The following is a 12,038-nucleotide window of genomic DNA, read 5'->3' on the forward strand; positions in this document are numbered from 1 at the left end:
ATCTTTCTTCTATCATTGACAGTCCCTCTAGGTTGTGGGCTGCTTGCCTGTGTTCCTGAGAAGCATCTACGGTACCAGTCTATAGAGTGTGTTTTCTTTAGTGAATTACCGGTATGTTTACCGGTAATAAACTTGCACTGTTTTATGTATATGTTTGATTACATACAGCCTTGTGACAGTTTTCCTGCATGTCATAAGCATTTGAATATAAATTAAAATGTTAAAATCAAATCTGATATTGTTTTACCTTTTATTTGGTGTGTGGAAGGTGTGCGGAAGAGGGGGTAGTCTTATACGGCGAGTATATAACAAACTCTGTATTTTGAGTGGAAATGTTAGGGGGTTGTCTTATACGCCCAGTTGTCTTATACGCCGGCAAATACGGTATATATTTTTAATAATAGCACAAGGTGATGGAAGTAAAGCTGCATTGGGCAAAGGAAGTACTCCAGGTGGTCATTTGAATTCACAGGAACAGACACGGGAAAGAAAAGCAAATTAAACCTAAAGCAAGAAGAAAGGAAATAATAAAGATTAGAGCAGAAATAAGTGAAAATGAAATGGAAAATAGAAAAACATTGGAGAAAAATCAAACCAAAAGCTGATTCTTTGACTATAGCGTCTGGTTTAAGGAAGGACGTGTTGCTCAACAGTAAAGAATGGAGAGTACAGAAACAAACCTTTGCATTATGGTAAATTCATTTTTTAACAAGGGCACCAAGACAGTAGTGAAAGACTAGTCTTTCAAGAAATCATGCTGGGACAATGGATACTTATATATAAAAGAATGAAGTTGGATTCCCACTTCACAAAGTATCTAAAAACTAACTCAAAATGGATCAAAGACCTAAGTTTAACAGCTGAAACTATAAAATTCTTAGAAGAAAAAAAAAGGTGTAAATATTAGAGGAAATACAAAGGTGTGACTTTGTATTAGGCAATGATTTTTTAGATTTGACACCAAAAGCACAATGAAAAAAGTAAAAATAGGTAAAGTGGAATTCATCAAAATTAAAAATTCTTGTTTTTCAAAAGATACTATCAAGAAATTGAAAATTGTGACAACCCACCAACATAGAAAATATTGGCAAATCATGTATCTTCTAAGGAACTTGGATCCAGAATATATTACAACTCAACAATAAAAAGACAACCCAATTTTAAAAAATGGGGAAAAGATTCGAAAAGACATTTGTACAAAGAAAATGTGCAACTGGCTAATGAGCACATGAAAAGGTACTCAACATTATTAGTCATTAGTGAAATGCAAAACAATAGAAGATACTACTTTACAATCATCTGGATGTCTATAATAAAAATAAAACAGACAATAAACAAGTGTTAGCAAGGATGTGAGAACCCTTATATATTGCTGTGGTGGTGTAAAATAATGCACCTGCTTTGGAAAATAGTATGGAAGTTCCTCAAAAAGGTAAACATAGTTATATATGATCCAGCAATTCCCCTAAGTACATAATCCAGAGAATTAAAAATGTATGTGTTGCCCTAACCGGTTTGGCTCAGTGGATAGAGCGTCGGCCTGCGGACTGAAAGGTCCCAGGTCCGATTCCGGTCAATGGCATGTACCTTGGTTGCGGGCACATCCCCAGTAGGAGGTGTGCAGGAGGCGGCTGATCGATGTTTCTCTCTCATCAATGTTTCTAACTATCCCTCTCCCTTCCTCTCTGTAAAAAATCAATAAAATATATATTTAAAAAAAGTATGTGTAAATGAAAATGTGTACATGAGTGTTCATAGCATTATTCATAGCAACTGAAAGTGGAAACAGTCCAAATGTCCATTGACTGATGAACAAACAATAGTATATCTATGCAATAGAATATTATTAAGCAATAAAAAAGGAACGAAGTATTGATACATGGTACAATACTATGCTGCTGTAAAAAAAAAAAAAGGAATTCTTACCCTTTGCAACAGCGTGGATGTAACTGGAAAGCACTATGCTAAGTGAAATAAGCCAGTCAGTGAAAGATAAATACCACATAATCTCACTCATTTATGGAATATAAAGAACATTATAAACTATTGAACAAAAATAGAGGCAAAGAAGCATCGAACAGACTGTCAAACTACAGGGAGAAGGTAAGAGAGGGTTGGGGGGCGAGTAAGAGATCAACTGAAAGGCTTGTATGAATGCATTTAAGCACAACCAATAGACGCAAGACACTGGGGGGCCAGGGAGGACAAGTACCGGAGGATAGGGGAGGCCGGGGGGAGGTCAATGGGAAAAAAAAAAAAGGAGACATATGTACTACTATTTGTAATACCTTAAACAATAAATAAAACACACACACAAGAACATTGTGCTATGTAAAAGAAACCAGATATAAAAGGACACATTTAAAATTTCATTTATACAAAGTGTCCAGAATAGGCATATCCAAAGATGTAGATAATAGATTGGTGATTGATAGGAAGCTGGAGTGGTGGAGGGGAAATAGGCAGTGACTATACTAATGGTTATGAGATTTCCTTGGGGGGTGATGAAAATGTGGAATTAGATCATTGTGATGGTTCAAAACTGTGAATATACTGAAAATTTCTGAATTATACACTTTAAAGGGCGAATTATATGTGGATTAATTTTCAATCTTTAAAATCACTAATAAACAAGGGATTATTACCAGTACTTAGAAGATTTCCACTTAGAGCAGTGATGGAGTAGTTAATTCAGACCAACAAGCTCACTAAATACATGTAGAAAAGCTGAGTGGAATGTATATATTCTATAGAATGTATAGGTCTATTGTAGAAGTCAACCTAAAATAGAATCTTCCTAAAGTCTTTGGATATACAAGATAACTGATAACTAAGAATTACTGATGACTAAGAAACTGAGGAAGATGGAGGCCCTGGGAGATGAGCCTAATGTTTGGAGCAACTTTTTCCTTTGGGGCTTATATCAATTCTGGAGCGAACAGCTGACAGCCTCAAGACTAGGAGACTGGGATTAGGGCAGACAGAGCCCACCAAGGTGGTGAATCTCATGAGCAGCCTCTCCCCCCTGCTCCCAACTTTGTTTTAGCTTGGATGTCTATACTTTAGGAATGTGGGTACATAGGACTATGCAGCTGACAGGCTTTTGTCAGGACTGCCCTTAGTTTTGAATCATATTGGTCTCTAAAATTGGATTGAACTGATTCTACAGTGCTGTTCTCCAAAGATCCTGGCAGAAGCAAATAGTTCTGGAAAAAGTAGCCTCATAAGCTTCAAATTATAGTTACAATAAGATTTTGAAAATAGAATCTTTGGCAAACACAATCATAAATAACCAGGCATGTGAAGAGATTAAACTGCATGAACGCAAACCATCAGAATTAATCTTTCTTTCCCCCTATTTCCTCTCTTTCCTCCCCTCTCATTAAAACCATGGAAGCCAGAGGACAACTTAGTCATATCCTCTAAAGGATAAAAGAAATAACTGCAAATGTAGAATTCTGTGCTTAACAAAAATATCCTGAAAGAATGAATTGGCAAGATTAAATATCCTTGTGTTGTTCCTGATTCTGATCTTAGCAGGGAAAGCATTCAGTATTCTAGTTAACTATGATGTTAACTTGGGGTTTATGTAGATGCTTTTTTGAGAAAATGTCCTTATATTCCCAGATTGATGAGCAGTTTTTATCAGGAATGTAAGTTATATTCTGCCAAATGCTTTGTCTACACTTATTGAGATGATTATGTGATTTTTCTTCTTAAAAGCTGTGTGTGGTGAATTACTTTGCTTTCAAATATTAAACCAACCTAGCACTCTGTGATAAAACCCACTTGGTCATGATGGATTATCCTTTTTATATATTGTGAGACCCAATTTACTAAAATTTTGTTAAGATATTTTGTGTCTGTGTTTATGAGGGAATTGATTTGTAGTTTTCCTTTTTTTCTAATGTTTTTGACTAGTTTTGCTCTCAGGATAAAGCTGGCCTCATAGAATAAATTGGGAGGTATTACCTCTTTTTCAATGTTGGGGAATGTTTCTGTAGAATTTTCTTTCTCCCTTTTTTTACTCGATATGCTTTTATTGATTTTTTGAGAAAAAGGAATGGGGGAGAGAGAAAAAGAAACATTGATGAGAGAGAGAAACATCACTTGGTTGCCTCCCACACATGCCCATCTGGGAATCGAACCCACAACCTAGGGATGTTCCCTGACAGGGAATTGAACCCACAACCCCCCCTTGGTGTACAGGACCATGCTCCAACCAACTGAGCCGCCTGGCCAGGGCCTATTTCTTCTTTAAATGTTTAGTACAGTGAAGGCTTTCAAGCCTCTAGTTTTCTTTGTGGGAAGGTTTTTGTTGTTGTTGTTGTTGTTGTTGTTTTACTACAAATCAGTTTCTTTGATGGAAGTAGGCTTATTCAAGTTACCTGTTTCTTCATGAGTGAGTTTTAGTATTTGGTTTCTTTTAAGGAATCTAAGGAATTTTTCCATTTCATTAGCCTAAAGTTAATATTCTCATCCCTTTAATATTTTGTATAATTGTTGTGATGTTGCCATTCTCATGTTTTATACTGATAATTTTTGTCTTTTGCATTTTTCTTCTGATCAGTCTTATTGGAATTTATAATTTTTATTGATTTTCTTAAAGAACCAGCTTTTCCTTTCATTGACCTTTTTATTGTGTGTGTTTTTTTTTCCTATTTCATTTATTTATGTTCTGATCTTTATTACTTCTTATGGTCTGCTTACTTAGGGTTTAATTTGCTCTTCTTTTTATAGATTCTTGAGGTCATTTATTTGAGAACTTCTTTTCTAGTCCAGGCATTTAATACTATTTATCTCCCTTTCAATACTGCTTTAGCCCCTAGCCATTTTGCTCAGTGGGTAGAACTGAAGGGTCCTGGGTTCGATTCCAGTCAAGGGTATGTACTTTAGTTGCTGGCTCTATCCTGGCCCCAGTCAGGGCCCGGTTGTGAGGAAACCAATTGATGTGTCTCTCTCACATCGATCTTTCTCTTTCTCTGTCTCCCCCCACCCCTTCCACTCTCTCTAAAAATCAATGGGAAAATACCCTTGGGTGATGATTAATGAAAAAAAATAAAATAAAAATATTGGTTTAGCTACATTTCATAAGTTTTAGTATATTGTATTTTCACTCTCCTTTTGTTCAAAATGATTTAAAATTTTACTTTTGATATCTTTTGTGATCCATGGGTTATTTAAAAAAATGTCTACCTTTATTTTATTTTAATAGTTTTAAATACGTAGAGGTTTTCCAAATATCTTTCTGTTATTGTTTTCTAGTTTAATTCCATTGTAGCCAGATACCAACTTATGAATAATTTTAATTATTTTACATTTATTGAGATTTGTTTTATTCCCCCAGAATATGATCTATCCTTAGTCATTTTCTGTGTTCATTTGAAAAGAACATGTATTCTGTTGTTGGGTGGAGTGCTCTATAAATGTCATTTAGATCAAGTTGGTTGATATTCTTTAAGTCTTCTATATCCTTGATGATTTTTTTTGTCTACTATCAATTATTGAGAAAGGGGTGTTGAAATGTCTGACTATATTTGTAAATGCATATCTTTCTCCTGTTAGGTCTCTAATTTTTAGTGTATTTTAAAGTTTGTTATTAAGTGGTGCACAAATATTTAGGATTGCTTTGTTCTCTTAGTGCAGGATAATTATAGTGCCTAGTTCATTGAATTATAGTGCCTAGTTCTTAGAAGGATGAAATGAGATTGTATATATAAAGTGCTTGGTGCCTGACAACTTGCCTGACACTCTGAGAGCAGCCATTGCTAGCAGCAGCAGCAGCAGCAGATACTGTTATTATTTGCTTCTCTCATTTCCATCGCTATGTTCATGTTCTTTTCTCTGCATGGAATGCAGTTCTTCTCGTTTGTACCTGTCTCAATTTTATCCATCTTCAGAGGTCTTCCTTCATTAGTTCTCTACCACTTCTGTGTTACCACCACCTGCCCCCTAATTATCTTTCCTCTTCATAATGCTGTAATCCTTTTAGTTGAGAATTCTTATTATTTTTCATATGCTTATCTGTCCACTTCTCTTTAAAACGAGAAGTACTGTGAGGACAGATTGTAGATTCATTCTCATACCTTCTAACACACAGCATCTTATGCAGAATTGTGCCCAAAGGTGCTGAATAAAATACGTTAATTCAGTATAATCAATAGCCCTTTGGTTCCAAGGGACTTTTACCTCTTTCAAAAAAAAGTTTTTATTGATTTTGAGAGAGAGAGGAAAGGGGAGGAATAGAGAGATGGAAACATCGATGAGAGAGAAACATCATCAATTGGCTGCCTCCTGCACGACTCTTACTGATGATTGAGCCCACAACCCTGGCATGTGTCCTGACTGGGAATCCAACCAGGGACCTCTTGGGTCATGGGTCAATGCTCAAATACTGAGCCACACTAGCCGGTCTACCCATACTTCTTTAGGAACTTCTGTAAACTATTAATCCTTGTTATATTTTGAGAAAAAAATAATTTTGTCATGAAAATGCACTATTGGGCCAAAGAGACTAGTGAAAGAAAAGGCATCATAGCAGAAGACAATATTAGCAAAAACAACCCAGAACAAAAACTGACCAAGTCACAATGCTTTGCATTCAGCAAATTTTTTTTTATGTTATCTCTCATTTGTTATTGTTCCAAATCCACTCTATTCCTAATGATGACTATCATGGTACCAGATTGAACTGTGAAGTAAGCATTTGTGAATAATAATGCATCTAAACTCTGTTTACTGAAACAACCAAAAAAAATCATAAAAATATAATACATTAAAATGTGATGAAATATCTCATTCAGTTTGTTAAAACTGAGAAATTTTCCTTAAGAAGTGTCACCCTCATATTGTATGCAGATGGAGTTTTATCTGGATAACCATTCCCACTCCTCTTGGGAAGGGGGTAATATGGGAGGGAATCTCTGCTTGAGAATTTCTTTCCCACAGTGATTTGGCATAGCTCCAGCCTGTCTTTCAGCATAATGCATGCCTTGTCCTTGCTAAAGGAGGTTTGTCATTTGCTTTCATGCCTTTAAAAATATTTCTGATCATTTTGAAAAAATTAATTTATAAATAGTATACTACCATTATATAGAGTGCTCCAGGAGGCAAGTGTTAGAAACTTAAAAATAGTGTTAGAAACTTAAAAATAAGTGTTAGAGGCAAGTATTAGAAACTTAAAAATAATTTATATAGATATCTGTTTCTTAAATAAATATTGATTAACACATTAAAATGATACTTTCCAGTTCAATAATGGCCATGCCTTACTTGACCATAAAAAGCTGAGGGTTAAGTTATAATACAGAATATTATTTGGGTTTATTTTTATAAGGTAAACTTGTTTTGTATACTTCAGAAGTGTGATTTATATCATTTAGTCAGTTATCGGGTGGCTTTATGCTTGAGGCCCATATTGAGGATTTCCTTTTTTTATTAGAGGCCCCTTATTACTGAGGGGGGCCGTGGGGAGGGATTTGAGAGAGATGCAAAACATGACTAATTGGTAGATGGTAGGCCAGTTGGATAGATTTTTAAATTGTGAGAATTTTTTCTCTACTGATAAAACTTGGTATCAGTACTTTACAAAGGCATTTAATTTTTTGTTTTCATATCAAAATCTCAAGGAAATTGATTGAGAGACCAAGCAGTATGCTTGGGTACAGAAAAAAATTAAGAAAATGTTACCCCATATTGGCATTTTCGGCTGCACTTAAGGAATAAATACTTCCTTGTGATATGTGGATTTGTGTTTTTATGAACTGTTTAGGAAGCTTTTCTACTGAAATGGCTGAATATAAGTTGCAAAGATTTAAGCCCTTCCTTATATCAATGTTCCACCTCATTAACTTCTTTGTTAGGGCTTTTACACTTCAGTGATTTAAATAAAATTATCTAAATGTAATTCTATTGTCTTCTCTTTCCATCTGTTCCCTATTTGAGGTCTATATGATTTTGTATTTAATTTTGTGTTTTCATTTAGACTCTGTTAATTCTGCTAAGCGCGAGATGATGATGAAGGGGGAAACTATTGTATAACTAAATGTTTCACACTGCTGAAGTCCTGACAGATAAGGAAATGTGTTTATAAAGATAAACTAGTCACTTCTTCAACTGGTGTTCTATCATTTGTATCTTCAAGTGGTCTTCAGAGACCAGGAACTTCATAGCTCTTAGACTCCATTTTATTGTGGAGTTCAGATTGGTGGTTGCAGTTGACCCTTGAACAACATGGGGTGCCAACCCCTGTGTAGTCAAAAATCTGTATAACTTTTGACTCCCCCAGAACTTAACTACTAATAGTCTGCTGTTGACTGAAAACCTTACCAATAACATAAAGTCAATTAACACATATTTTGTGTGTTTTCTGCATTCTTACAATAAAGTAAGTTACAGAAAAAAATGTTATTGAGACAATCAAAAGGAAGAGAAAATACATTTGAAGTACTGTATTATTTATTGCAAAAGAATTCATGTGTAAGTCAACCCACGCAGTTCAAAATCATGTTGTTCGAGGATCGACCATATATCTGAGCATTCCTCTGGTATTTATAGCCCTGGAACCCAAATAAGGGAGAGCTTTACTTAAAAGCAAGCTATGTTTGTTCTTTGAAATGTTTCCTAGAATTTTCAGGAAGAGTATAAAGTATGCAGTGAATTTCTAAGTAAAATCACCTTTGCAAATCTTTGCAACTGCTTGTGAATGGTAGACATATTTAGGCAGTAAGGTTTTTTTTTATCTGATTTACTGCCAGATGTGAGCACTCCTTAGCAATATATATCCCAAATGCAAGTGAGATGTCTTCATTAAAAATGTAGAGAAAAATAAGTTAATTTAACTTGAGTTCAGGGGAATGAAGCAGTCACGTTATTAGACATTTTTTAAAAATAGTTAATTACTAAAATATAGCATTAGATACTTTAATGAAGATCAATCTATATTTGATCATGTAAATTGAGCAATGAATCTTATTTTACATAAGTTTAGTATTGACATGAGATATTGATGTTCTTTTCTGACCATTTCTTTTCTTTTCCAGCTCACCAGCGATTGGAACCAGCAACTCTGTCAGGGATTGTGGCATTTATCCTTAGTCTTTTGTGTGGAGCTCTGAATTTAATTCGAGGCTTTCATGCCATAGAAAGTCTTCTGCAGGTACAGTGCTATTTTTGCAATGTCAGGTACTCTGTCTATTGATTCTGCTTGTTACAGAATTGCTTCAAATTGATTTGAGTATTAATACAACTTACAACGTATGCTCAGATTTTGTATTCTTTATACTTGCCTTATTCCCCCCTTTCTCTAAAACACTAATTTCAAAAGACAAACCACTGATTTCTAGTTGACTTCTTTGTCTCATTTAGCACATATTTATTATCTACTCTGCAGGAGGCACTATTTATTGGTACTCTGGGGACATTAAGATATGTGTGACTTGGGCCTAGAGTTGAATTAGGAAGACAAAGACCACAAATAATTGCCAATACCTAGTACACAGAGAGCAGAAGAGGGGAGCGGTCAGTACGAGTTGGGATAGAAGGAGGCTTTGTGGAGAAGGGGTGAGCTGGACATGGAAGGATCTGTGTAGACAGACAGGAGCAGAAGAAAGGGCATTTGTGGGCAGGTTTTTGGCCTATCCTCTGTATTCCTACTTAGTTATCTGCTCGTATCCCTTTTTCTTGGTGCCTACCAGTGAAACCACTAATTTTTTCAGATATTGCCAACGATTTTGTTTTCTAATAGAGTGTCTTTCAGAGAATGTGGCTATCAGAGTATATTATCTTTTCTCTTACTCTTTTTGTAAACTTCTTGAAACTTTTCTTAAAGTTTAGCACATTTCAGAACATACAGCTTTCCTTTTCCTTATTTTTTTTTAAATATACTTTATTGATCTTTTACAGAGAGGAAGGGAGAGGGATAAGGAGTTAGAAACATCGATGAGAGAGAAACATCGATCATCTGCCTCCTGCATACCCCCTACTGGGGATGTGCCCGCAACCAAGGAACATGCCCTTGACTGGAATTGAACCTGGGACCTTTCAGTCCGCAGGCTGATACTCTATCCACTGAGCCAAACCAGTCAGGGCTCCTTTTCCTTATTAATATTCACTTTCTCTGAAGACTTTTTGACACTCCTGCATTGTAAATTAGTTCTCTTTTGTCAGGGAAGTGAGGGTCAGCATTAAGCCCATAAAAATGCACTCAACACACTTTATATTCTGTTTTAAATTTGTTACTAGTTTGGGAACACTCAAAGAGTACCACTCTGAGGACCCTCTGAATGTCCTCATCTGTGTGAAGCCAATAGTAGAGGACATCACAGGTTCCCGGTGGCTGAGCTGCCCTCGGGTGAGGGGTGGGGAGCATCTCATGATTTCCCAATTTCACTTCCAAACACCCTGAACCTGCAGGTAAAGCCTTTTCCATTTAGGCACAGGACTGCTGGATATTGTCCCTTCATGTTCCTGCCCTTGTTCCCTAGCCAGGTCAGCTGTATCCCAGTAGGAGTTCAATTTGGAGACAGTCAACCTGCCAGAAGGAAACAAAGGCAGTTTGAAGACTGCTGACTGAAAAAGCTAATAAATAAGATACTCTTTTTCTTTTTTAACTTGATGTAATGGAAAGGACAGTAGTGTAAGCGTGTGAAGAGTTGATTTTTGTTTGTGGAAGAGAGAGAGCGTTGGCCTCAGCTCAGCTACTGATTAACTCTATGACTTGAATAGCTCACCTTACTTTCTGGTCCTCAGTTTCATTGCTCATCAAATGAAGGAAAAGGGGTGGATTTGATGAGTATTTCTTGAAGTATGGGACACATTTACCAATAGTTAAACAGTAGATGACTGTAGCTGATAGAAGGGCAAACATTTTTTAAAAATATATTTTCATTGATTTCAGAGAGGGAGAGAGAGAGAGAGAAACATCAATGATGAGAGAGAATCATTGATGGGCTGCCTCCTGCACGCCCCACATTGGGGATCGAGCCTGCAATCCAGGCATGTGCCCTGACTGGGAATCGAACTGTGATGTCCTGGTTCATAGGTTGACACTCAACCACTGAGCCATGCTGGCTGGGCCAAACATTTTTAATTTTAAGAATTATGTATTTAACTCAAAATGGATCACAGACCTAAATGTAAAACACAAAACTGAAAACCTAGGCAGAGCATCAGCCTGCAGGCCAAAGGGTCCCAGGTTCGATTCCAGTCAAGGGCACGTAGCTTGGTTGCAGGCTCTTCCCCAGCCCCGGCCCTGGTCAGGGTTCATGCAGGAGCCAACCAATCGATGTGTTGCTCTTAGTCTTTCCCTCTCTCTTCCACTCTCCTTAAAAATCAGTGGAAAAATATCCTCGGGTGAGGATTAACAACAACAACAAAAAAGAAAACCTAGGCATCCTTGAGTTTAGTGATGAATTTTTAGATACAACACCAAAAGCATAATCTATAAAAGAAAAATTGGCAAGTTAGACTTAATGGAAAAACTTCTGCTCAATGAAGGACATTAAGAGAATGAAAAAATAAGCCACAGACTACGAGAAAATATTTGCAGAACACATTTGACAACGGTCTTGTTACCAAAAACATACAAAGAGCTCTTATAACTCAAGAAAGCAGAGTGTTCGGCTTAAGACAGGAACCAAGATGGCGGCATAGGTTAACGCCGGAGTTTGCCGCCTCGAACAACCATTTCAAAAGTGAAACTAAAAGACGGAAGGGACATCACCCAGACCCACAGGAACGCTGGCTGAGTGGAAGTCCTACAACTAGGAGGAAAGAGTAACGCATACGGACACTCAGAGGAGGCGCAGAGCTGAAGTCAAATTCTGAGGTGCGGAGTGTGCGGAGCAGGCTGGCGGCGGAGGGGCGGTTGGCGTTTTCAATTGGGAGGGAGTGGCAGACTCTGAGCTCAAGATCCGGGCGAGTCTTTAGGGACCCAGACTCAAACGGGAGAAGCGGGACTGTCTGGCTTTGGTCAGAGCGAGTGCAGCTTTCTCTCCGAGGTTTGCAGCAGTTGCTGGGACTCAGAGAGGCAGAGCCCC

General features: G+C 37.0%; 1 protein-coding gene across 2 annotated transcripts in view; it reads left to right on the forward strand.

The window, feature by feature from the left end:
* The window catches only part of SEC22A (SEC22 homolog A, vesicle trafficking protein), a 47,413-nt gene that overhangs the window by 17,384 nt on the left and 17,991 nt on the right, over positions 1 to 12,038 (forward strand). For both annotated transcript variants that reach the window (XM_006772889.1, XM_006772890.2), the window contains exon 5: positions 9,042 to 9,157. In XM_006772889.1, the coding sequence (XP_006772952.1) occupies positions 9,042 to 9,157 (116 nt within the window). The remainder of the gene's footprint in view (positions 1 to 9,041; positions 9,158 to 12,038) is intronic.

Source organism: Myotis davidii, unplaced genomic scaffold (genome assembly GCF_000327345.1).
Source record: "Myotis davidii unplaced genomic scaffold, ASM32734v1 scaffold745, whole genome shotgun sequence".
Taxonomy (NCBI): Eukaryota; Metazoa; Chordata; class Mammalia; order Chiroptera; family Vespertilionidae; genus Myotis; species Myotis davidii.